Source organism: Pezoporus wallicus, unplaced genomic scaffold (assembly GCF_028554395.1).
Source record: "Pezoporus wallicus isolate ANWC-B61680 ecotype Strahan unplaced genomic scaffold, APGP_CSIRO_Pwel_v1 contig_5416, whole genome shotgun sequence".
NCBI lineage: Eukaryota > Metazoa > Chordata > Aves > Psittaciformes > Psittacidae > Pezoporus > Pezoporus wallicus.
In genome coordinates this window covers 980,950-1,006,462 of record NW_026642898.1, presented here as the reverse complement: position 1 = coordinate 1,006,462, position 25,513 = coordinate 980,950, and the positions used below count along the sequence as shown (strand labels likewise).

The 25,513-nt window shown below is 47.2% G+C and overlaps 2 protein-coding genes across 6 annotated transcripts in view; one reads left to right on the top strand and one right to left on the bottom strand.

Annotated features, from left to right (window-relative positions):
- Positions 1 to 8,451: 8,451 nt before the first annotated feature.
- CRNKL1 (crooked neck pre-mRNA splicing factor 1) lies at positions 8,452 to 19,714 on the bottom strand. Its single transcript, XM_057433131.1, has 14 exons — positions 19,577 to 19,714; positions 19,053 to 19,205; positions 17,777 to 17,868; positions 17,506 to 17,664; positions 16,980 to 17,146; positions 16,284 to 16,462; positions 15,404 to 15,574; positions 14,601 to 14,792; positions 13,837 to 13,896; positions 12,820 to 12,900; positions 10,527 to 10,766; positions 10,020 to 10,121; positions 9,201 to 9,449; positions 8,452 to 8,700 (listed from the first exon to the last, which is right to left on the bottom strand). Exons 1-14 carry the CDS (start codon positions 19,622 to 19,624, stop codon positions 8,533 to 8,535), a joined length of 2,061 nt encoding a protein of 686 aa, XP_057289114.1. The 5' UTR covers positions 19,625 to 19,714; the 3' UTR covers positions 8,452 to 8,532.
- A 403-nt stretch (positions 19,715 to 20,117) lies between these two features.
- Positions 20,118 to 25,513, top strand: part of CFAP61 (cilia and flagella associated protein 61) — a 105,279-nt gene continuing 99,883 nt past the window's right edge. For 3 of the 5 annotated variants that reach the window (XM_057433124.1, XM_057433125.1, XM_057433123.1), the window contains exons 1-3: positions 20,118 to 20,207; positions 22,227 to 22,377; positions 23,471 to 23,621. In XM_057433124.1, coding sequence (XP_057289107.1) covers positions 22,235 to 22,377; positions 23,471 to 23,621 — 294 coding nt within the window. In that variant the 5' untranslated portion in view covers positions 20,118 to 20,207; positions 22,227 to 22,234. Of the gene's footprint in view, positions 20,208 to 22,226; positions 22,378 to 23,470; positions 23,622 to 25,513 lie in introns of those variants that run through there. The other 2 variants (XM_057433126.1, XM_057433127.1) reach the window with 2 other exon arrangements.

Here is a 25,513-nt window from a genome sequence, read left to right as displayed (position 1 = left end):
GGGTCAGGAGACTGCTCCATTGCGGACAAAGCCTTCCCCTCCCCACATTCCCAGGCAGGTGTGTGCAGGGTGAATGCTGCTGCTTCTCAGTCCAAGTCAGTCAGACGTTACATCGCCAGGGATGGCACTGTTGATGTGACTTGTGCGGGTCCTTTCCTTCTCCACGGAATTCCCTGTTTTCTAATATTACCCAAAGGGACACACCCAGCTCCAGAAGGGAATTCCCTAAACCCCCTGCACAGCCTTAGCCTGGAAGCTGCCACGCTGCTGCAGACCACTAACAGAAATCTTCCTTTCCTGTATCATACCCAAGAGCAAAAGGAACACGCAGTGCACCCGCCCCTGACCCACTGCTCTAAGCCACATCACACCCAGCTGGCCCATGCAGTATTGCACCTTCAGCCTATTGCCCACGTTCCCACGAGGTGGCTCATGTTGTTTTCTATTAAAGGCACAAGCAGTGCAGTGTGAACACGGCCGTCTTGCTGCTAAGCCCCCAAAATTTCCCTAGAGAAACTTAACCACTGTTATCAATTGTGCCCAGAGTCACAGCAGCCCTATACTGAGCCTTCACCATTTAATGCCTTTGTGTTTTCCTACTTCTCGTGCAGTTTGTAACACATGGCTTTATGTCTTTATTTTGCCTTTTAAGCACCCCTTTGTGCAGTAGACTTCCCAAAAGGTGCTTTGGCAGCTCAGGACAACATCAGCAGCTCCATTTCCTGTTACTTCATTCACATATCCAAAAACTCCTGATGCATTTAGGGTTTCCAGAAGAGACCCAGCGATTGGCAGGTACCGGTGATGTAAAAACGTGATGTTACTGCCTACTTTCAAATCAGTTACTTACTATTAAGTGAGAGCAATCCATTTTACAACAACAAATTAAACCATAGCAGCTACTGCTGCTTACTAAGGTTTGACAGTTCACTGGGATATTCTCTCTCCAACTTCTATTGTACGAGGACATTTACTTTCTGGATGAATTTTGAGAGCAGTTTATTTCCAACTCTGCAGCATGGTGAAGATATAAAACCACATTTGGGTTATGTTGGCATCGCACTGACACCGTTACCGAGGAATTGTGAAGCTCAGATGACCACACATCATGACTGCAATAAGCCACAAGAGTCCAGTGTCACAGCCAGCAACACAGAAGAATTGTGGGTGCTGCATTTCAAAAGGCAGGCAAGTTTTGCTGTTCTCATACACACGCCACGTCTAAAATGCTCAGACAGCTTCTCCATCCTGTCCATAAGGTCCCAGCACAGACACCATCAAAGACATGCTGTGTAACCTTACCTTAGGACAGGACAGTGCTCTAAGCACACCCTGCACATGAAGCTCCATCTTTACTGACGAACATGAGGTTTAGGGAGGGAAGAGAGGCTTAACACACTCACAATGAGCAGGAGTTCAAGCAAGGGAAAGGGGGGAAGCCTGCGTCTTTCCCAGTCTCCTGCCCACACTGCAGCCACCTGCAAGGTGTCATCAGAGACATCTGCATTTCAGACTGTATCCTTGCAATCCTCTGGCGAGTGACCCACGTTGGTGACTCCCACCAGACTACTTATCCCAGAACCCCAGCCTGGTTTGTGTTGAAGGGACCTTAAGGCTCCTCCAGCTCCAACCCCTGCCACAGGCAGGGACCCCTTCCACTGGAGCAGCTTGCTCCAAGCCCCTGTGTCCAACCTGGCCTTGAACACTGCCAGGGATGGGGCAGCCACAGCTTCTCTGGGCACCCTGTGCCAGCACCTCAGCACCCTCACAGGGAAGAGCTTCTGCCTCAGATCTAAGGTAAATTTACCCTCAAAGTGCCCAACCTGATCAAAACAAAAGTCTCACATAATCTGCCCAAGACCCTGGCACCGTGCGGCTCCTTTCCCAAGTCTCAAGCAGCAAGAGACAGATGCAGCATCATCCTCTGCTGCTGCCCTCATCATGGGCCACAAGTGCTGCTGTACCAAGGATGCAGCCAGCCACAGCTGAGCCCTTTGAGGACTGGTGCAGAGGGGAGGGCAGAGTGCTCTGCTCCTCTGCCATCCAGCTTTCCCCAAGCACCATTTCCTGGGAATACTGGGCACAGATCTGTTCCTTGCATAGGATACGAGTGCACGAGCCTGCAGACCACCTGTACCTCGAGGATGGGGCCTCTGCCACTCATCACACACGGTTTGAGCCAAGGACTCTGCTCACACTGTGGGCTGCAGAGGAAGCTGGGAGCTCATCCGATGAACGCTGTGCTAGCAGAGGTAAAGCAGCACCGAGGGACCGAGCACCTCCGAGATGGAGGTAAAGGGAAACCAGCTCCAAACCAAAATACCTTTGCTATTTAAGGCACCAGAAGTACCAGCCATGCGCTGCTTACAGCGTTAGTTGATCCAGCTTTAATCCCTGCATGCTCTAACCTCAGACGTTCTCCTCATGCGCTCCCTGTTAGCCCCTCATACAGTGCTCAGCTGGGACCAAGGAGGAACATTTTCAGTATGTGGTCCTGGGTTTAATCTGGCCTTTGAGCCCCTGTATGGGCAGATGAACCCTCCACTAATAACACACAACCTAGAAGCAGAGACAAACGTTTATCTGCTCTCTAGAGCCGTGCTTCATTGACTGTATCTACAGCGGTGGAATGAAAGCACAAGTATCACAGATCTCTCATGAAGGGGGCTGTTTTTGTTAGAGTCGCTAAAAGGCAGCTTCAGGAAAGAACCTGCACAATTACGAGTCAGGAAACAAAATCCAGGCTCTCCAAAACCCAGGCAGTGACCGCAGCCTGTGCACTTCAGTAGTGCCCAGCTCCCGCTGTAACAGCGGCTGTTGGCAGCCCTCTCAAGTCAGACAGAACGTTTAAGTTGTGCCACACAAGCCTGAGTGTAAAATGCATTCACTCCTCGGTGAAGGACTCGGCCTCAAACAAGCAGCTCCATGAGCAGAACTGGCTTTAAACAACTGCTCCGGAATAAACACATCCTAACTCCTAAAGTCCTTCCATTGCACCCCTTGGAGATCTTCCTCCACCAGATAAAAGGTGAGGGGATTACCTCCCCACTACACGAACCTACTGCTCAGTATTCCCTCCTGTACCCAAGAATGGGATTTTTGCTAGGTTTAAAGACATTTTGTACCCCAAAAGCCCTCGACCCATCAAACCCAGCTGGAACTGGTCTGAACACATTGGAGCAGCTGCAGGAGAGGGGATGGGCTGTGGCAAAAGCCCTTTTTCCTTGCACAGCCATGCAGGAAGGAGCAGGGACTGCCTGGCCCATGCAGGGGGCAAGCAGCAGAGATCCCCATGGAAGGTATGCGCTGCCCCATCCCCTCCTCACCCAGGCAGGGCCGCCCTGCTCTGGGCTCCACAGCCAGCACCACAGGGGCTCCTGGACAGCAGAGGGTTATCTACCCAGAGGGGTGCCAGCAGGAGCCCTGCTTTCCCATAGAGCCTGGCCATAAGGCCAGGCAGGCGCAAGGGTTCCATGACCTAAACATTGCATCCTGCAGGTCTGCAGGAATGAAGTAAATGGACACAAAACAAACGGTCACAAGTGTTTAACACCCCTTCCAGAACACGGGCCCCAAGGTCGAGGAGCAGAGCACAGAGCACCTGGTGCTTGTGCAGGGGATAGCAGAGGAACACTTGTCCTTGCAGCCGAGGGCTGGAACGCTGCAAGGAGCGATGCCAGGGAATGCAGCATGGCTCAGGGTCTGCCTGCAAGCCACAGGCTGGAGGGTCAGACGAGTGTCTGCTAATGGGTCCAGGGTCTGCCAGAGGCATCCCTCTCCATCCCCAATAAGCATAACTACACAACTACAGGGTTACATCAAATTCTTCTGTGCTAATGCGGTGGTTTGGGGGCAGATCTTGGTTGCTCCCTTTGCTGTGAGCTGCAGCTTGTTCTATTCACCTAGAACTACTCACCTGGAAAAGAATAAGTCCCAAAGGTGTAGTGGCAACAGCCCACCCAACCAGCCAAATCCCTGCAAACCCCTTGCATCGCTTCTCTGCCATCATTGCCATGCCACCCTGGGTCATGCTTCTTGTGCTAATGCTCCAACCAACTCCACCAGGCTCCTACAAACATCAGGACCCAGCTCCATGTGCACAGCCTTTGCACCCCTAAAGAGCGCAGCACTGGGGAAGGGCACTGCCCAAGGGCAGGGGTACATGATGCTGCAGGACACCCCTGAAACTCATCCCCATCATGAGTTGTCACCTGAGGAGCCTCCAGCTCTGTGAACTGCAAAACCCAGGTATTCACCTGACTTGAGCTCAAGGACATGGCTCACAAATGGAAAAACACAGCACAGACATAAACCACAGAGTGCAAAGAGAAAACCTAACAAATAACCACAGGGTGGTTTGGGTTGAAGGGACCTTAAAGCTCAGCCAGTTCCAACCCTTGCCACGGGCAGGGACACCTTCCACTAGAGCAGCTTGCTCCAAGCCCCTGTGTCCAATCTGGCCTTGAACACTGCCAGGGATGGGGCATGAAGAATAATGAAGAGCAGATCTTTGACCAGTCTCTGCTGCGCATGGGGGAGCGTTACCCATCAGCAACACAAACTCCCCCTTGAGAAGTCCTGTAAATAACCAGGCTCTGGCAGAAACCTGCCCCAGTTGAGGTCCTCACCATTAACGGGTTTGATTTCTATCCCCAAGGAGTCCAAAGGAAAAGAAACCGCCCCAGCCGTGTGCTGCAGCATCAGTGACACGCAGGACAGGAGCCGGGGCACTCATGGCACTGGGAAGCTGGACCTGGAGGCATCTGCCAATGAGTGTCCTCTTTTCATCAGCCCGAGCACCCCTGGAGACACAGTGACCACATCATGGGGCGCAGCGGGACCGCTGGGACACGCGGGGATGTGTCCCTGTGCGGGGGGCGGAACTCGGGAGCTGAGGGAGCAGGCTGCGGGCAGCGCGGCTCGGCAGCGGGCGGGGGCGGTACAGCCCCGGTCACAGCCCCATCCTCAGCCGCTTGGCGCGCGCTGCAATTGGATCCAGCACCTCTTGGACACTCCATCTCACTTCATTCCAGCCTCGTCCTCCAGAGCACAGCGGAGCCCCAGCAGCCTGGTGTGCTCCGAGCCCCTTCTCTGGTAGGGAACAGGGGAGGCAGGGGAAGAGCAAAGCGCACCAGTTCACTGCACCGCACAAGAGTGCCCTATAGCGCCAGCTCACTGCATTCATCCAACGGCGCTGCTTCACAGCGCCAGCTCACTGCATCCATCCAACGGCGCTGCTTCACAGCGCCAGCTCACTGCATCCATCCAACGGCGCTGCTTCACAGCGCCAGCTCACCGCATCCATCCAACGGCGCTGCTTCACAGCGCCAGCTCACTGCATCCATCCAACGGCGCTGCTTCACAGCGCCAGCTCACTGCATCCATCCAACGGCGCTGCTTCACAGCGCCAGCTCACTGCATCCATCCAACGGCGCTGCTTCACAGCGCCAGCTCACTGCATCCATCCAACGGCGCTGCTTCACAGCGCCAGCTCACTGCATCCATCCAACGGAGCTGCTTCACAGCGCCAGCTCACTGCATCCATCCAACGGAGCTGCTTCACAGCGCCAGCTCACTGCATCCATCCAACGGAGCTGCTTCACAGCGCCAGCTCACTGCATCCATCCAACGGAGCTGCTTCACAGCGCCAGCTCACTGCATCCATCCAACGGAGCTGCTTCACAGCGCCAGCTCACTGCATCCATCCAACGGCGCTGCTTCACAGCGCCAGCTCACTGCATTCATCCAACGGCGCTGCTTCACAGCGCCAGCTCACTGCATCCATCCAACGGCGCTGCTTCACAGCGCCAGCTCACTGCATCCATCCAACGGCGCTGCTTCACAGCGCCAGCTCACTGCATCCATCCAACGGCGCTGCTTCACAGCGCCAGCTCACTGCATCCATCCAACGGAGCTGCTTCACAGCGCCAGCTCACTGCACCGCACCCTCTGCAGGCGGCAGGCAGCAGGGGCAGGGTAGAGCTCAGCAGCACCGGGGCAGGCAGCCGAAGGCTGGTGCGGGCAGCACCGGCTCCTGTGCTGCTTAAGAGATCAGTTACAAAGAGCAGGTTTCAGTCGATGAGAAGGAGCCGCACCGCTGACAGAAGGATCCTCACCCCAAAGCACCAGCCAGGCAGCAGCAGGCCCTCAGCTTGCTGAGTCCCTCCAACAGAGGTGCCCCATGCCAGGGGGACCTGGTCCCACAGCATCTTCCCTGTTCCTGCCTCCCCCCTCACCACTTACTGCAGCACAAATCAGCTCTGCTGCTTCTTCAGTGCAAGTATAAATCAAAGGCTTCCAGTTCTTAATATTCTGCCCAACCACCTGCTGTTGTTGGGGAGAACAAACTAGGACATCACAAACCAGGGTTTAAACCACACACACAAGTCATTTTCCACCTCTGGAGTCAACATCCACCAGAACTCAGGAAACTGGCGAGATGGCATCAGTCCCATCAAAGTTACCTTCCATTTGGTGCACTTAAAGTTCTCGCTCCCAAGCACATGCCTGGTTAAACAGGTACCACCAGCTTCTTTACTTGCCAGTAACAAAAAGTAATACCCCCTGCCCACTACAAATTGCCGTTACCAGGGCTATGGCTTAGGAGGACACAAACAGAACTTCAGGGACTTCGATTTACAGCGGTAGAATTAAGAGACACAATATATCAGCTGGACAGGGATATATACGAGGCACCCTGAAGGAAACCAAGCTCTGCATCATCAAAGCACTCCACCAGCAGCCCTGGACTGCTCAACACGTGTGTGAGGTTTTGCATCCCTCCTCAGAGCCAGCAGGCAAATGGTGTTTCAATGCATCAGAATGTCTTATACCAATAAAACAAGCTGCTCTCAAACAGGAGTGCTGCACTGTGCTGGGGTGCACCAGGACCACAACTGTGGCCCCCCACTACCCAAAACCAAAAAAAACCCTCCCCAGAGCACCCAAACACTGGCAAAGTTAAAGCTTGGGAGGCATAAGAGCCACTACGAACTTAAATAAGCTGTTTTCTGTCTCACCAACACACTCCCATGAGCTGTTGGGATGAAACAGCCCTGCTCTACCATGCAGGCTTTGGGGAGGCTTCAGGGAGTCAGAGTAACTGGTGCAAGACACAGCTGTGTTACAGCCGCTGGTTGTGCTGTCACAAACCCCTCTCCCACAGTAATCAAGCTTTAAAACAGAAGGTATAAACTTACAGAGGTGGCTCAAAAACCCAGAAGCCTGTTAGTTTGACTAAGAACAATGATCAGCAAGTGCTCCAGGACAGGCCCCAACAGTGCAGTCATTCAGACAAGTGTCCGAGATGAACAATCCCAGGACAAAATGAGGCAGGAAAGACTCACCCAATGCAGCAGAGCTCTGCATACACAGGACTGGTCCCAGGCACTCCAAACAAGCTCCTAATCCCACAGGATTCCCAAAAGAAGAGCCAGAGCATCCCTCTATGTGCAGCATACCCTCCATGCAGGCATTCCCTGTTGCTGCCACCCCAGCCCACTGCTTCCAACCCCACCAGCCCCTCTGCCCTCTTGCTCCCAGTTTAAAGCCTTCTCTCTGCACTGACCAGCCCCAGAGTGAGCTCTCTGTGGCTCTCCTTGGCCAGGTGGATTCTGTTACTTCCACTCATGGGTGCTCTGGAGGTGGAAGCCCATCACTCTCATCAGCACCAGCTGCATGAGCAGGCTCTGACCTGCATTGCCCCCGTCCCTCAAGGATCAAGGGGAAAACCATCTGGGTCTCCATGCCCTTGACCACCCCGCCTGGAGCCACAAAGTCCTGCTTCACCTTCTGGGTGTACCCTCACAGAGAAGCTGTGGCTGCCCCATCCCTGGCAGTGTTCAAGGCCAGGTTGGACACAGGGGCTTGGAACAAGCTGCTCCAGTGGAAGGTGTCCCTGCCCATGGCAGGGGTTGGAGCTGGAGGAGCTTTAAGGTCCCTTCAACACAAACCATTCTGTATTGAAACACGGACTGTGTGGTACCATCTCTACAGATTTGCCTTCTCAGGGCTAGTCCCAGTATATTTTACTTCTGTTATTGTCTCACCCAATCAGTTTTCTGGGATAAACGCTGACTGGGATGGAAGTTGGATAGGTTGCAGTCAATAGGATTTACTGTTTTCAGCTATCCTCATCATCAATACACATTTTACAGAATTACTGGAAAATCATTCAGGAATGGTTGGAGACATCTCATTACAGAAAGATCTGCTGTTTTGGCACGTCACAATATCCTTACTGTGGTAGGTTGCAGAAGCCTTAGAACAGTGGGTCTTGTGCTAAAAACAAAGCTGCTGTCCAGTTCTTCCAGTTCTCAGATCACTGAAACAGCTGTCCCCTGCCCTTGACCATGACCCCTCCTTTCAGCTGCTGGAATTCTATCAGTTGTTGAATCAACTCCAATATGGTTCTTTTTTTTTCCAAACAAAAAAGTCTGAAGTCAGTAATAGTAAAACTCTTCAAATACATTTATTTATCACCAATGAAAATACTGTACAATGCCCAGGAAAAGGGGAGGGAAAGGCAAGGCCTTAAGTCTGGCTCTCATCAATGTCCTTGTCGGGATCCATCTCTGCAGCTTCGCTCTCCTGCTGCTGTTTCTTCCAGAGCTTAGCCATAGCAAGCAGCTTAAGATTCGGCTGATTGGCAGTATCTTCTGGGAAAATATAATCATAGTATTCCTCCCAGCCAGCATCAGACTAGGGAAAAAAAAGTACCATAAAGCACATTTAATCTGCATGTTCATGTTAAGCTTATTTGAAGCACCTTCTAATAGTCAACAGCGAGATAAATTAAAATCCATGTTTGTTAAACCAGCGAGCTGAACGGGTATAAGACAGCACTACTGCTGTGCACAGTGAGCAGGCACATGTGATGAACAGCCTGGCTGTAGCTTCCCAAAGGAAGTTCAGAAACAAACACAATCTGCACAGTACTACCTAAAGCTGGTTTGATTTGTCTAGGGTCAGAGTTTAAACTACAGGTGGCTTTGAGCATGGGTGTATCTCACTCTGAGTCAGCTCTCCACCCAGCCTGCTGCAGAGTAAGGAGCTCAGCAGCATATTTCAGGCCAAAGTTTTTTTCCAGCTCCTGCAGTAACACACATGCAGCTACAGCACCCAGACAGGTTTGTGTAGCAGACCCCAGCACGAAGCCACCAGGGATTCAAAGCAACCACGTGCAGTATTTTTCCTCTTACCCCATCTTCAGCCTGCAGTTTTCTCCTCTTCTTTATCTTTTCAGGCATAAGTTTATCTACCCTCTCTTTAGTGGCATCGCTTCCAAACTCCTCTTCAAAGCTCCTCCAGGATTCCAGCAGCATGACCCGCTCCTCTTTCTCCTCGCAGTTCCGCATGGCCTTATTGGCCTCCTCATATATCTGCCGGCCCCGGGACAAGCTGCCCTCCCTCCCTGCAGAGAGCTCGAACTGTGCAAAGCTGATCCACACCTGTGATGGGAACAATCAAATCAAGCTGAAATCTCCACTCCCACCTCTGACAGCTACGTGACAGTTTAAAAAACAGACAGCCAAAAAAGCAAATGTCAGGGCAAGTCTAAAGTACTTTTTCACAGCAGACACCTGCAAAATCCAGATTTGTTTCCCATGTATGAGATCTGCCTCACCTTGGCAAGACAGAATATTCACACAAGCCATGCTGACAAATTCCTTGTGGTTGTTTTTGGTCATGGTGAGTCTGCCTGAATTCAGCTGAACAACACCAACAAACTACACTGGAAACATCGCAACTATTTTTAACTTGTAAGGTTTTTGCAAGTAAAATTCCAAAGCTACTCAGCAGTAAGAGGGCTGCTTGGAAAAGCTTCTTTCATAAGAGATGCCTGCTGTTGTGTGCAAGTTAGAAAATGCCTCTCCCTCTTCATGGCACAGACATGGCTTAGGTTCACTGTTGATTTGAAAATCAGTAGTGGAAAAGCCAGAGAAGCAAAGCAGTCAAGGGTTTCCATCCACCATGGGCTAGATTCAAGACCTATCTGTGTTCTGGGTACCCACACATACCTTAACGTGCTGTGTCCGCTGCAGTAACCTGCGGTAAAGACTTCTTGTTTTCTCATACTCCTCTTGCTCAATTTCGAAGTCAATGTAGGACTTCCAAAGAACCTGCAGAAGAGAAGTCTCTTGTTGTATTCACAGACCACTGAGATGATGGGGGGAGGAACAGAACAGAGCAGGAGCAGGGATAAATGTGAAAACTCTCTGAAAAACATTTCAGAGATGCGAGGAGGAACTGCCTGCAGGAGCAAGGGCTGCAGCCAGGCAGGACCAGATCTTGTGCACGTGATCTGCTCAGCTCACTGCTGGAAGCACGCTTCCCCTCCATGTTCTGTCATGGGACTTTCAGTCCTGTGTACCCCGCTAAGACACAGATGCTAAATTAATGAGACAGAGGCTAAGGCACTCTGTGAGCAGTTCTGTCCAGGCCAGGAGAGGAGCTACATTTAATTAGCCATAATGTGTAATAAATACCTTTAAATGGTGCCGCATGGAGCTGCTGCCCCTCCTTACCTCAGGCATGTCCAGCCGGGGCTGCCCAATGGCCAGCTCATATATTGCACGGGCCCGGTCGATGTCCCCCAGGATGGTTTCCAGTTCTGCAAACTTAATCCAGGAGGTGCAGTTCTCTGGGGCAAACTCCAGGAACTTCTCATAGAGCTTCCGGCAGCGATCAAATTCTCGCAGCTGTAGCTCCAGTTCAATGTAGCCTTTGAACAGTTTGTTCTTTGGACATTTACCAATGGATGTGCCCTAGGAAGAAAAACCCAAATGACAAAACCCACTTAAAGACCTTGCAAAGAGGAAAACCCACCCTGTCTTCTCAAGATCCATTTACTCTCCAGTATTTGAACTGAAATTCACTTTTGAGCAGAGTCTGGTTTTTAAGGCTCTGCCCAGGGCCAGTCTGATTCCAACCAGTGTGTGCAAAATCAGTGTGCCTCCATAAACATCAACACAGCAACTCTGAAAGCAGAAAACCTAACTTACTATGCTCCTACATAACACAATTGCCCACAATATATTCATTGACACTGAGCCCATCTCATCAAACGAACGCTTCATCTTGCATCAAAAGCTGAAGCAAGCGTAGTACCAGGCTGTACCAGTTCCCAGGTATATCATAAAACAACCTGTATCAAGAAAAATCATCTCCTGAACCACCACTGCTATTCACCATCACAGAACACTATCCACACTCCCTGCTTGCTCACGTACGGTAAAAAGTGATGGAGAATCATGTTTTCAAAAAATACTTCCTTTTTGGTATGTTTCAGCATCTGAAGAAACCTGTGTGTCCTAAGCCATGGTACCAAGCTGGGAGGAAGCAGTTTCTGATTCTTAATCTGGGAATCATGTAAAGACAGAGTTAAGAATGGGCCTATCTGAGATTGGTACATGGTGAGCCTCATGCTTTGAGTCACTGGGAAAACAAAGAATCCACACACCATCTGCAGCAGACATGAAAATAAGGCAGAGGATAAGGCAGAAATGCTATCTGCATGCTGATAAAAGCTTCAGATCTGGAGCTGAACCCTCTCTTCTGAGTGGTGACAGTGAAGGACCATCACCCTGGGACAGGAGCAAGGCTTCCTGCCAAAGAGATGGCTCAAAGCCAATCCATTGCAAAAGAAAGACAGAAACTGCCAAATCTTGGCTCAGTCTGAAAAAGTATTATGGCTGCAGCAACAAAATCTGGTTTCCAAAATAAGACAAAGGTGACCTACTAAAAATAGTTTGTCAAAGAAAAGCAACAGGAGCGGAAAAGACCAACAAAAGAGGAGCCTAGAAGAAACAGAGGAAACTTTGTTTCTAGCCAGGCCAAAGCACCCTTTCCAGAATCTATCATAATATTTACTTCAAAAAATAGGCAGCCAGAAGCAGGGTGCTAGTGGATGACTGTAGTAGTGTTGGGTGATGGCTATTTTACACCAAGCTACAACAGCAGCATGCTGCAGGGAGACAGTAACAGTCTCATGGGGAACTTAACCCCTCTGCTTCACTTTGTTGTGGTCATGGGCAGAAGTCTGTCTCAAGAGGCTTTACTACCACATTGGGGCAGATTGGTCCAGTGGCAGCTACAGAAGGGCACTCGCATTTATGCTCTTGTCACTGCTGTGCCATGGGTTTGGTAGAAATCTCATCAGCTTCCTCTTTAAAATCAAACCACCTCAACTACTACCAACGCTGGCTTCCTCTCATAATTCCTAATGCCATCACTGAGCTTATTTAGAGTATCTGAACTGAAGGGAAAGTTTCATTTCAAAATGTTTTGCTGCCAAAATGTACTCCATTGTTCTCTGACATGCTGACATTCACACAGTGAATTTGCACAGAAGCTCTTGAGCCTGCCCAAAGTCCCTGTGATTGCTTCTATCAGCAACCTTGTAGCTGGCACTCCAATGCTCTATTCAGCAGCTCTTCATTTCTGGGATTCAAAACCTCCTGTTTATTTCAAATGCTTTTAAAAACACTATTGTTAGTGCAAGCATCATAGAAACAACCCAGCAGCAGTTAAACACTTCCAAGTGCACTAAGCTGATTTGGGTGCTGCTGCATTCAGACGTGTGTTGTGTCAGCTGAAACCAGAAAGCTGCATTCATTCTGCCCACGGCTAACCATCATACCAAGTTACGCTTCTTTTTAAATCATACATGACAGTGAACACTGGTCCCTGCACACCTCCCAGATGCTTTATTTAAGTGGATTAAACCAGCACCTTATAAAGGACAATTTAAGAACTTTTAATGCCAGTCCCTTGGTACTGTTAGTTAGTGAAGTCTATTATAGGTTAACAAAAGCTTACCAAAGCTCTTCTGGCAAGTGGAAGATTTTTCTGTCGTATTTCAAACTGTGCATACAGCAGCCACATTTTGGCAAACGTAAACTGAAAGAAAAAGAACAATGAGATGCTTAGGGTGGAAGCTTATAAATAACACTGCATATATTCTTAAAAAAATAACCATTCTGTTTGGGTCTGTACATTCTGTTTTGTCTGCACAAGCTGTTACTGCTACTGCTGTTAATTCCACTTAACCTCAGTGCTTTCCTGCTGAGAAGTTGAGAGTTCATAACCCAAAACACCCTCCCTAGAACAGGACAATACACTCCACAATAACAAAAGCAAAAATGGCCAGGACAGAAGTCTTCTCCAACACAGAAATGTTTTTTTAATCAAACAACTGATTGGTAAAATATCAGCTATCACTGACAGCAATAAATTACTAGAGATTAATCCTAACCTACCCAATTGATACTCAGAAGACATAATTAATGACAAAGAAAGAAAGTACATGAACCAAGATTTCTTGACATTCCATGGCAATGCTGATTAGTTGTTTTAATGGTTTGGCCACATGCATACTTTAGTTAAAAGCTCACTGGTAATAACATCCATAAACCCAAACAGGTCTTGAAGCTGGATTGTAATAGGGAATGCACAGCTGGAAGAGTTTTATCAAGTGTACCTCCCTCACGTGGGGCCATGCAAGGCAATTAGAAACAGTTGCTATAAAAAGTGGTAACTCCCTATTAGAAAGGCCAACAAGTCTTTTGCAGAAACTACAAGCAACTGGGCTGAGATAGAGCAGTAAAAGGCTCAGTCCAAGGAAGAAAAAAGTAAGTAATGAATAGCAGAGAGGCCTTCCCTGCAGCTTAATAGTACTGCATGCACTACCCTTTGGCTCTGCGTTATTTCAGCTGCTTAGAACATACTTAGAAAGTTGAAAATACTGGAGAAACCCTTCCAGGGAAAGAAAATGAAAGGCTCTTATTTTGGCAGTTTTAATCCAAAACTCAATGCAAAGCCCTAGAGGAGCCATACCTTCTTGTGGGGAATGAGCTCAATGCAGGCCTGATACACCTGCCTGGTTCGCTCTGCATCCTGCAAGAAACAGACAACAGAAACACTCTGTCACTGCTAAGGTTATGCTGGATTTTGCATCATGCAATATTTGCAAAACTGCAGAAGTCAAGCTGTTCAGAACTGTGTATCCTTAAGACGTAAACATCCTTATGTACTTAACATGCACAGTTCAAAGGTGGTGACTTCTGAGAATCGATACAAGTAATCTTTTCAAAATAAAGATTCAACACTAAAAAACAGACAATGAAATCAGGAGTGTTCCTGTTTTCTGGGGAAAAAGTCTTTTTTTTTCCTTTAACAAACACTTCATACTGCACTCCAATTTTATGAAATAAAGAGCAACTCATGTTGCGTGACTGGTAATGAGAAACACACAGCCTCAAAAGGCCCCTATAGCAAGAGTTCGATTGTTCAACTCTTGTTGAACAATCACAAATTGCTTTTTTTAAGTAAAAAACTTTCACAAGTTCAGGAACAGGCAATTCAACCTATTTAATTACTATCAACCTGTTTGTGGTTGATTTGTGGTGAAACTGAAGTATTTTTATCCCCTGTATATGGGAGGGGAAAACACCCCCATACTTCAATAGCAAATCCAAGAAGTAAGACATAATATTTTCATATCTCTGTTTTCTTACTAAAATATCTGTAGCTATTCAATGTAAGGAAAATATGTGGGAAGGACAGGTAAAAAAAAAAACAAAACAGTTCTTACTACTTGCCTTTGCCTCCAGCTCTTCATATAATGCATAGTTAATCCAAAGATAGATGTATCTCTTCCAGTGCCTCTTCTCTTGAACTGGGGGAATGTTGGCGATGGCTCTTTCATACACTTCTCGGACAGCCTCAGCATCTGCATCGCTTTCAACTAACCTCAGGTAGTCAAACCACGCATCATAATTATGCGGATTTGCCTTCCAGAAAGATGGGAGTAGGGAAATGGGAAAGAAATTTCAGTAACTACAAACAACAGACCCTGTTTCTTTACTCATGGCTTTTATACAGAATTTCTGCTTCAAAAAGAGATGACTGGAATATTAACGCAAACTGTCAGTCTCCGGTATGCTTATGCGAGAACTCTGGGGTTCAAGTGCACTTAGTTCTTTATTTTTAGCTTATCTGCCAATGTTCTTTAAGTGGAGGCAAACAAACTGAACTGTGAGAAGGGAAGAGGAAATGGTGAAATACGTGATATTCAGTGAACAGCTGATAGGTGTGGAACACCGGTTTTCTCACAAAAAGGCATTTACACAAGTTAGAAGCTAAACTGTACTGTACCCCAAAATGACTGTGAAGGGTACTGAGCGCTGAGTTCAATCAAAAACTTTGTCTCTGCAGTCTGTGTTAGAATACAGAATCAAAACAAGCCATGAAGGCAAGTATCATTCTCTTCCCAGTGGATGGTATTTTCTTTGACTGGGCATCAAGGGTAACAAGACTCATCAGCCTTCATATCCTGAGACACTCATGTACCTTAAGCAGCAGTAGGATGCATGATGAGCCCACTGGATGTTTCAATACATACCTTTACTTCCTCTTCATACTGGAATCTCCTCTTGCTGACAATGATGTCCTCAATTCCCCTTCTGTCTCCAAACTTCTTCTCGAAGATGGTGTAGTTCTTGAAGAGATTCGAGGCCTCCTGTTTTGGGATTCTATCCAAGGCATACTTGTAGATCACCCTTACTCTTTCAAACTGAAAATATTAATTATCATTTGAATAACACTTATAAAGCAGCTCCTGTCTTCCCCCCCAGTTTCTCAATGAGCTTTAGGCAGTATTTAATAAATGCAGAATCACAGAATATCTCAACATAAATTACTTGAGATAGGACTAGCACAGATCCTGAAAAGTAAATCTGGGGCAGAGAGTGGAAATATCTGTAAATATTAAAACCCACCATTGTTTATTCATTTACAGGGTTTGGAATATTTAGGATATATTCAAGAAGTTGTGGGTTTGGGTTCACAGAATACTTTCAATTCCTGAATGGCCTGGGCACTTTAAAAAGAACACCTGGGAAAAACATGGCTCCTTCAGTTTTTGTCATGCAGGCCTGCAACCTCCAAAAAACTTACAAGTCTGAGGATACATACTTCATCCAATGATACTGTTCTCAGGCTTGGCAGATTTGGTGCCCACCTTTCTTAGAACATATTTCCCTGATGTCACCAAAAGTTAAACAGAAGATAAGCAAAAAATTGCCTCTTTAATTCAGACTACAACAGCAATATCTCACAAGGTGCTGGAAAATGAAAGTATTGCAGTGAGTGTTAAGTGGCCTTAAGTTTGATATTCAGGAAGGAATCTCGTGGAGGTGGCTGCCAGCCTTAAGTTTGATATTCAGGAAGGAATCTCATGGAGAGGTGGCTGCCATTAGTGTCATGTATTATCAAGGTCTTACTTCTTTCTGGTTCTCCTCAAATTTTGCGAAAGCCACGTACAAGTGCTCATCCATATGTTCTTCTCCAAAGAAATCCACTGCCCTCTCGTACACCTTCCTTGCATGAGCAAAGTAACTGTGCTTCTCTTCAAAGCGGGCATACTTGATCCAGTTCTTAACATCAGGATGCACAATCACAAGTAGAGCTATGTTAAAGAAACAGTGGTGGTTGCATTGACATTTCAAATTGCATTCTTCCCAGTGACTTCAGAGTCATGGACCACATGGAACAACTCCCAAGGACGGCATATGCAAAAAAATCCAACTGGGAAGAGGACACAAAACAGCTCTAAGTATGCAAAGGCTTTGTGCCTTCCTGAGAACTTTCTTCAAGTTTAGAAAGGGATAAAAATCAGGCAAGGGTCAGGGAGAAGTTTAAAGAGGAGGAATCTGAAACAAATGATGACTGCAAAAAAGCTGTAAGCATGAGTGCTGTTACATACACACTGTTGTGGCAAGATGTGCATTTGCTGAATGACTTTGGAAAGCATATACAAAACACTTTAAACACCTACTGCTGGCTCTTGGCATGGTGGCCTGCTCCTAACATGCCACAGTAAAAAGAAGCACAGGGACATAGCTGGAGGTAGAACAGATAAAGAAATGAAAGATGCAGGCCTAAACTTGGGCAGTGTTGCAGTACACTAAAAAGGATATATCTCTCATAAATGCTACGTGCCCTGTCCACCTCCTTGTATCTGAGCTCGAAGTTAATGTAGGAATGCCAAGCCTGCTCCTCTGGCTGCCACTCCATCCAGCGTTCAAACACCTGACGTGACCCAGCAATGTTCCCCAACATCTCTTCCATGTACGTATACTTATACCTTAGAAAACAAGAGCCAGTTTTTACAATCACACAATAAACACATATTACAAGGATGTTGTTAGTGCTTGATAACAGCATTACTGAGATTTCTTCACCTATTTCCCACCTGCACCCCAGAAATGCCTATAGACACTGTTGTGATTGGCAGCATGCAGGCACACGAACATCCTCTCTCCCAGTACTCTCATTAGTTGAAAAGTACAAAACCATTCCAAAATTTAAGCCTTCCTCTCTTCTTCAGGCTAGCCTGAAGACTTGGAGAAACAGAAGCCAAAGCACTGTTGCATGATACCAAACCAGAAACATGATCCTTAGTCTCTGGGGCTGGAAACAACGCTCTGCTCTCTGCAAACGTACCAGAACTGGTTCACCCTGGGGAGGGTGGTGATGGCTCGGTCCCAGATGTTTCGGGCATGATTAACCTGGCGGTTCTTCATTTCCATCTCTGCATACTTCAGCCAGAGTGTGACATTTCTGTAGTCCACGTCTAAAGCACGCTCGTAAATGGAACGAGCTCTGGAAAGTAAAGAGAGCTGTGTCTGTAATGTCCCTCCAAGTCTTTGATGCTATTTGTCACTACGTGTTTTAAAAGCTTTGTAAGAGATGTCTGCAGCTGTATCATAATTACCTCTGTATTTCTTTCAGGCTTTCCTCCCATTGTGCGTACTTTATCCAGTTACTGATAACAGTCCTGTTTTTTCTTATGTTATCTTCAAAAGTCTGAGGAGAAAATTATTTAAGTAAGAAATCCCTCTGTGTAGACAAATCTTGTTATAAATGGCTCACGGAATATTACTGCAGTTATTGGAATTAATTCCAAATGTTTTACACACATACAGATGCAGTAACAGATCATACTCAATATACTTCCTAAAAATTGCATAACAGAAGCTCAAAGAGTAAATACTGATGGAATAACAACAAAATTTTTTTTGCCTTTTTTTTTTTAAATCTCCTGCTTAATGATTCTATAGCAACATTATGTGGACAGATGTAATCCCGTTATTGCAGACAATACTTGGATGCTTCAACACAAGTTTGTTCACTCTGACCTGTATGTATCACTACTCCGAATTTTTCTTTAGAGCAGGATGTCTTATTCTTATTCCCCAGATTTAATTTGTGCCAGACAAATTTCACTGCCAGTGGAACAGCGAGGGCACCTTCAGTCCTTTGCTTGGCTACTGTCAGGATCAATGCTACTGGTGTTTAACACGGTGTAACACAGTTAACGTGCCAGCAGTTACTGCCATTCAGGACGTGTAAAAAGGTACCATCAGACACTGTTTCTGCAGTGCTGTGGTGCTGATCACTGGCTCTGGCTGCTCTCCATGTGCCTGAGGGAGGTACACCTGTGTCCAGCACAGCAAGGCCTGACATGTTCACGAGGAGCCCTACCCACTGTGGTAAGGAGGGAACAATCACCCGCTCAGGGCTGAGCACAGGGGTGCTGGGCCAGGCCACCACAGCCCCCAGCTCTGAAAATATGTGTGTGCTTCAGGGAAGGACAGCCCTGGTTCATGCTGTCTGCACTGAAATGTTTCCAACACTCAGCAATTTCTTTACAGTTCCCTGTAAGGGATATGCTTGCTTTGCTGATCCACGACAGCACTTATCAAAGGAAAAAAGTAGAACAAAGCCATAGATAAGTTTGTATAAAGCAACCCTTTCACGTAAAGCAGAAAAAGCGATCCCCAAAATCTCTTATGCCAAATGGTCAAGTTTCAAGACAATTATCAAACAATCACGATTAGTGCAGACAGCTGTGGACTAATACTGTAATTATACAGAACAGCAACAGCACTTGCAAACGCAGTAAAATAGACTGCCTCTTGTTTAACTTAAAGCCCTAAAACTTCTACTGTGTTCTATGTGAGCATCAAGATTAGTGATTTTTCCTTTACCTTCCTTTTCCGGAGTTTATAGTCATTTAGCTCCTCAACATCTGTGATCTTCTGTTGGGGAGGTGGTGGGAGAAGCTCGAGTTCTCTCTCTTTTGCTTCTCTCAGAAGCTGCTCTGCTGTGATCTGAACTTCTGCAGGCGCTTTATTTTTCACCTGTGGAGCGAGAGCCCTTGAGTCGCATTTCGTTCCAATGGAACACTCGGACCTCCCCCGCTCAGACCCATTAACTCGCTCCGGCGGGGGCCTGCGCTCGGTGTGTGCCGAGGACGGATCCGGCGCCCCGCGCCCTCCGCGCGCGGCAGGGCCCTAAGCGCCAGCACGAGCCCCTGCCTGGGCCATGGCGGGAGGCGAGGCTTCCCGAGGCCGCGGTGAGAGGCGGCCGCGGGGACCAGCGGGCGGCTCGCCCGCTTCCCGAAGGCCGCGGGAGCTGCGGGTCCGGGACGCCCGGCGAGGGTAGGCCCCGACCGCCCTCCGCTCCCGTACCCGCCCCTCCGGCCGCGAGCCCGCCGGCTACTCCCGCGCACCTTCGCCACTTTGGGGATCCGCTGCTTCCCGGCCGCCGTAGACGCCATCTTGCCGCCTCTCCGCGCTAGCCCCTCCCCGTCACCTCTGACCTCACGCAGCGTCGTTGCCGGGGTAACGGCGGCGCGTCCCGACGCGGCTGCCAGGCGGAGAGCGGGGGACAGTCAGGCAGTCAGTCAGGAGTTAGTCAGGAGTTAGTCAGTAGTCAGGCAGTCAGTCAGTCAGTCAGTAGTTAGTCAGTAGTTAGTAGTCAAGGCAGTCAGTAGTTAGTAGTCAGGCAGTCAGTCAGTAGTTAGTCAGTAGTCAGGCAGTCAGTCAGTCAGTAGTTAGTAGTCAGTCAGTAGTCAGTAGTCAGTCAGTCAGTAGTCAGGCAGTCAGGCAGTCAGTCAGTAGTTAGTCAGTAGTCAGGCAGGCAGTCAGTCAGTCAGTAGTTAGTAGTCAGGCAGTAGTCAGTCGGTCAGTCAGTCAGTCAGCAGTTGGTCAGTCAGTCAGGCCGGTCAGTCAGTCGGTCAGTCAGTCAGTCAGTCAGTCCGGTCGGTCAGTCGGTGGTCAGGGGTCGTCTCTCCGTGTCTCCGTCGGGCCGCGGGCTGCCCCAGGGCCGGGACAGGGACTCGGCTCGACAGCGGGAGGCAGGTGAGAGCACGCTCAGCTCGCGGCCCCGCACTGCAGAGCGCGCCCCCTAGCGGCGCGGCGGCTCGCGGAGCTGCGGGAGCCGTTAACGGATGCGGAGGGTGCGCGGCGCGGTGAGGGCTGGGGGGGACTCCGCGGGCGCCCGAGGAGGCTGACAGAGCACGCTACAGGAGCCCCGCCTGGCTTTGAGTGCTTGTGCGGGGGTCAGAGCTGGTCCGGAACAGGAACGGCTCCTCAACCGTTGGTTCACCACGGCCCGTCTGTGGTTTGCTGCTCCCGTAGCAGAAACGCGGGAGTTGCCGTAGGAGGAGTGCATTTTCTCAGGGAAACGGTACATTTTTAACGCGTGAATGCTGTTTCTGGTTGCATTAGTGTTGAGGGCCTTCAAGGGGAGCTAGTGGAGAAGGGGTGAGACTTCCTCAATGAAGTTAAAAAACTGAACGAAGAAATGTGGCAAACTTCTCCTTTGGGGTAATTTTACTGCTTGGCCAGTTTGTGAAGGACAATTTAAAATTCTCATTTGATACATGCAGTTGGTATTAATAAAACCCATTTGACTAATGGTTGTTTACTAATGATTTACTAAGCCAACTCTTCTAGTAGTCTCCCAGCTTGCAGTTACTGAATGAAACGCAAAAAGGAATTATTTGGCTGTTCTCTTTGCTCATTTTAAGAATCACCTGTCATTTAGCCCTGGGGGTAGCTGCCTTCCACTCCACCAGGAAAGTAAATACACGTATCATCTATATATACACCTTAGTACTGCAGATGTTTGAGAAGCTTGTTACACAAGCTAGTGTAGGGGGGTTTATCTTGTAGATGTTATTGCTATACTCAGTAATAAGTACACTCATGTACTCAGTAATAAGTACACTCTTATGCCCAGCTGGTTCTTTCTACATCACTACCACTCTGCTGAGTGCATACATTAAAACCTGCAGAGGACGTTTTGCCTCAGGTTGGTTCTGGAACCTCTTTGTAACGTGTGTGGCATGACTGAGACCTGTGCTGTCACCTGTAACAGTGTCTTGGTCGTGGGAGAAAGATGGAGCTGTACATGAACCCTCTCTGGATTTAAACAGTATGAAATTCACGATTATCCCATTTGAGCTGGGATCTGTGGGGCCTAATACCTGGAGCGACTGTTAGCAATGGCTGTTGTTTTTACTAGGTTGGTAAAAGTGCCCTGCTAGTGTAGGTATGTTGGTTATTTAGACCTCTTTTGAGCTAGTAATGCTATATTTTGCACAAGTCTATTTAGAAATTGCATTAAGCTGTTGTGTTGGTCAGCTTGGGTTTTATCCCAGTTCTCAATTATATCACAACAGGCTACACTACAGTGTCACAACACAGGTGAAAGATGACTGAGCTGTTAGTCAATAGGCATGGATGGGCTTTTGCCCCTGTATGTTCCAAAATTGCCAGGTCAGTAAATCAGATGGATCTGGCAAAGGGTGTGAGTGTGCAACCACAATAACGTTTTTCTTGTGGGCAGGAACGCTGCAGATCTTTCAATTCCTCCTGAAATTTAAGCATTGCTGTTGACACAGGCAGAAATTAAAGGTGCTGTTTTGCACAAAATACATCTAACTCGCCTGAAACTGCTGTTTAATGTCACCAGGATGTCCTTACCCTGGTTGTTTGCAGCTGATCTTCCCAACCCTGTAGACTTACAGATAGTAAATTTGAAATTATTAATGATGGGCACTGTTTTGATAGAGAGCATGCAAATGCCTATAAATGAATAAATATAAAAGCAGTTTGTAGCCTGTTAAAAACATGTATTTCCTGTGTAGCACATACAATGCATACAATAGGAGTGATGATTGCCTGTTGTATTTCTACATGTGCACTGTTGGCATGCTCTATGTCTATGCAGGCAGTATGGATTTATGTTGAGGTGTGTGGGAATCCAACTGAATTGTGCTGCTTCAGCTTCTTTGTAAGGATCAGTTTAACTGCACTGCACGATGGATTGCGGTGGGATCTGCCAGAGCAGCAATGTGTTCTTTCTTGTTGCAGCCTGCAAGATGACTACAGAATCCTCTCCCAGAGGAGACATAGGAGCGATCAGTGCCAGAAGAACAGAATCACGCGATGTGTCGGATATTATTGGCCTCTTCAGCAATACTACAGATGTCCTTTTTGGAAGAATTGATGTTGTGTACCTGTTGTAAGTACAGTATTTAAGGGACATTATATCGCCTTTCTTGCAGGAAATGTCAAGAAATTATGTTAAACGGCAGAAACCATTATGAGCCTTTGCATGGTGTGGCTTTTTATGCTAGTCAAAAAAGGGACAGAAAATCTGCTTTCAGATCTTCTCTGCCTCACACATGCATGACTATGCAAACTTGGAGTGTTGCTGCAGCATGGTGAAGCATGACTCCATGCTAGCTTCCTTTTTACACAAGTTTAAGAGAAATACTTCTGAGTGATACCTGATGAAACCATCAGGTTGCAATGCCTGCTGTCTGCTGCATCTAACAATCCTTTTGCCTTTGGAGGGTGACAGACGTAGAGGGGCTGAGGGGTTTAATCATGGTGTCCCATGACCATTCTCTTTTCTTTTCCTGTGTTTGTTGAAATATTTTCCTTCTCCTCCAGTTAGCACTTAATGTAAGGAATTGGTCATTTTTTGCCTCTATTCTAACTTGGGAGACAGCCTCTATCTGCCATAAAATGTTTCAAGGTGTCTCGTCTTTTTATGTCCCCAAGATACCCAATATATTCTCTGTGTTTTGGCAGCTGTAACCTAGCTGCTTGCATGGCAGAAATGGGTGGTTGTGGAGGTCCTCTGTTACCATATTTTCACCACTGGAGATAGTGATGAACCCTCTGTGCTTCATCTTTCTGTGCAGTGATGAACAGCAGAGATGGACGGTATGAAATGCTGATGGGTCACTGAGGGTTAATGGCAATCATCTCAGATCCCTGCTATCTGGGTGACAGACGAATGAAGACACATACAAAAAAAGAGGGAGCATTTCCATTTTGTGTATCAAATTTATAGTAATTGAGGGGTTTGATAAAATGTAATATTTCATCATAGTAATGAATTGTTATAATGCCAGCATACACAAAATAAATATTTGGAACTGATGATTTGGAATCGGGTTGGGATGTGAGTAATGAAGTTTTATTGAGGCCCGATCCTGGGAGCACTTTTGAACATGGTTAGTTTTGTGATTCTAACAGGCTGAATTAACAGTCACTTTTCTCGGTGTAGTTTCTTCAGCTTCTGCAAAATTAAATTGTTTTTACAGAGAAAGAGCAAACCTGGCTTTGACCCTCTGCAATGAGAAAAATGGGGCTATAGCCCATGCTGTCTTTCTGGACTATCCAAACTGGAATATCACTGATCAGTCTGATTGGGAGTCATTTCTACATGAAAACTACATTAGCAATAGCTGCACTGTAAGTAAATTGTGTGATTTTAGCTGAACTTTCATTTAAGGTAATGGCATCTAAAATCTATGTTCGGTAGATCTGAGGCATTCATGCTGAAGAAGGTGATTATCAGATTCCTTACTAAACCCTCAGGTCCGCAGAAGCCCATGAGTACCTGTCTTTTTGCCACTTGGGTAACTGAAGGTATGGCTGTTGGAGAAGACAAGTCTTTTATTTGCCATACATGTGCAGAACATGAGCACCAAGCTAGCACTGAGAGCAGTGTGAATCATAGCTGCCACCAGTATTTTTCATGCAAAAACCACTGGTGTTACCTATCAGAACATTTACCTCAGAGATAGAGTTATTGCTCTAAGGTCCTCTTGCTGTAAGGGAACTGGAATCTTCTTTTTTCACCTTTTGGAATAAAGTTTCGCTATTTTACAGAATTGAATGCAAATTTAATGGCTTTACAGAAAGAACAGGGGATGAGGAGTGTACCCTGCTTGAAGAGTGGTGACTTACTCTGGGAGGAGGACCATGCTGACATGCTCGTGTGGCGATTGCTGTGCTCTGTTCTGTGTGGTGGCAGCTTTCGTACAGGCTCCTAGGCCAAGACTATGAACTACTCTTAGGAATTATGGACTAGAAATAGGCACTTAGAAGTTTAGGATTCAAATGCTGCCCCTCATTCAGTCCAGCTAGGAAATCCTGTGATTGTTGAGAAAAAATGGTCAGTGTTAACCATAAACACCCCAAAGCCAGGCAGCACATGCCATAATAAGGTATTGGCAGTACTGAAATTATTTCTAGACAGTTCGTTCATCAATTTTCTAATGTTCTGGGAGATGTTAAGGAACGGCTTGCAGAAAAGCTGACAAATGCAGCAATTGTATTTGGAAATGCTGTTAAAGACGCAAAATTATTACAGCCAAAGGAGGACAGAACAAACCCATGTAATTTTCCTGTAATCTCTTTTCTTTGTCACTTGAGCAGTACTTTGTGTCTGGGCACACTGCAGGCGCAGCCACTTCACGCGCTCTGCAGCTGCAGCTGCTCCCATGGGTTGTGCCATGCCGTCAGCTCCTCAGGCAGGACAGCATCGACTGCAGCAGAGCTGCAGCTGACCTCTGAGTACAGGGGCATACAAAGAGAAAGCACAAAACCAGAGCTTGAGCGTGTTAGGAGCTGCTGCTGGTAAACAGGAGTGAAAGGTGCTTTGGAACACTGACAAGAAGCAGGACTCTTCTTTTTCTAGAATGGAGATTGTTTTCTATACACACAGAAGTTTCAGTATGTCTTCTGCAGTGACAAAAGAACCAACGCTATTCTGAATTATAACTAGTTGAGATATCACTGGTTAACTGCAGGTTACATCCATGCAGATGTGTTTTACAAAATTGAGATCTTCTGAAATAGAATTTCTTAAAAGTCTGGTTGACATTTTTTTTCTGCGGAGCACAGAAATGATAATGTAGCCTGGAGGTTCCAGCCAGGGCTTGACTTGGGCAGCATTTGATTAGTAAGGATGCTTTCCAGCATTGCCTGGTTACCAGCGCTCTTCAGGAATGGTTCCAGGCCAAGTCTTGCCTCCTGGGCCTCCTCTTGGACCTCAGCAACAAAACAGGCTTTTAATTTTTTCCTTCTTCCTTTTTCTTTTGCACTTAAAAAAAAACAGGAGCAAGTCTGATTTTTAGAAATGGGTTCTGATGCTTATTCATTACAGCAGCCTGTTGTCTTTGTGCTGGTCCATATACTGCAAGCTCTGTTAAAATCATACTTGCCCTGAAGTTGATGAAATGTATTGGTGACTCTCACCTTTCAGAATACCTCTGAATAGGGTTTTCCGTTTAAAGTATTTTTTTTTCTAGGAATATTTCATGTCCAGGTAGACCTTGGTTGACTCAGCACATGAATGG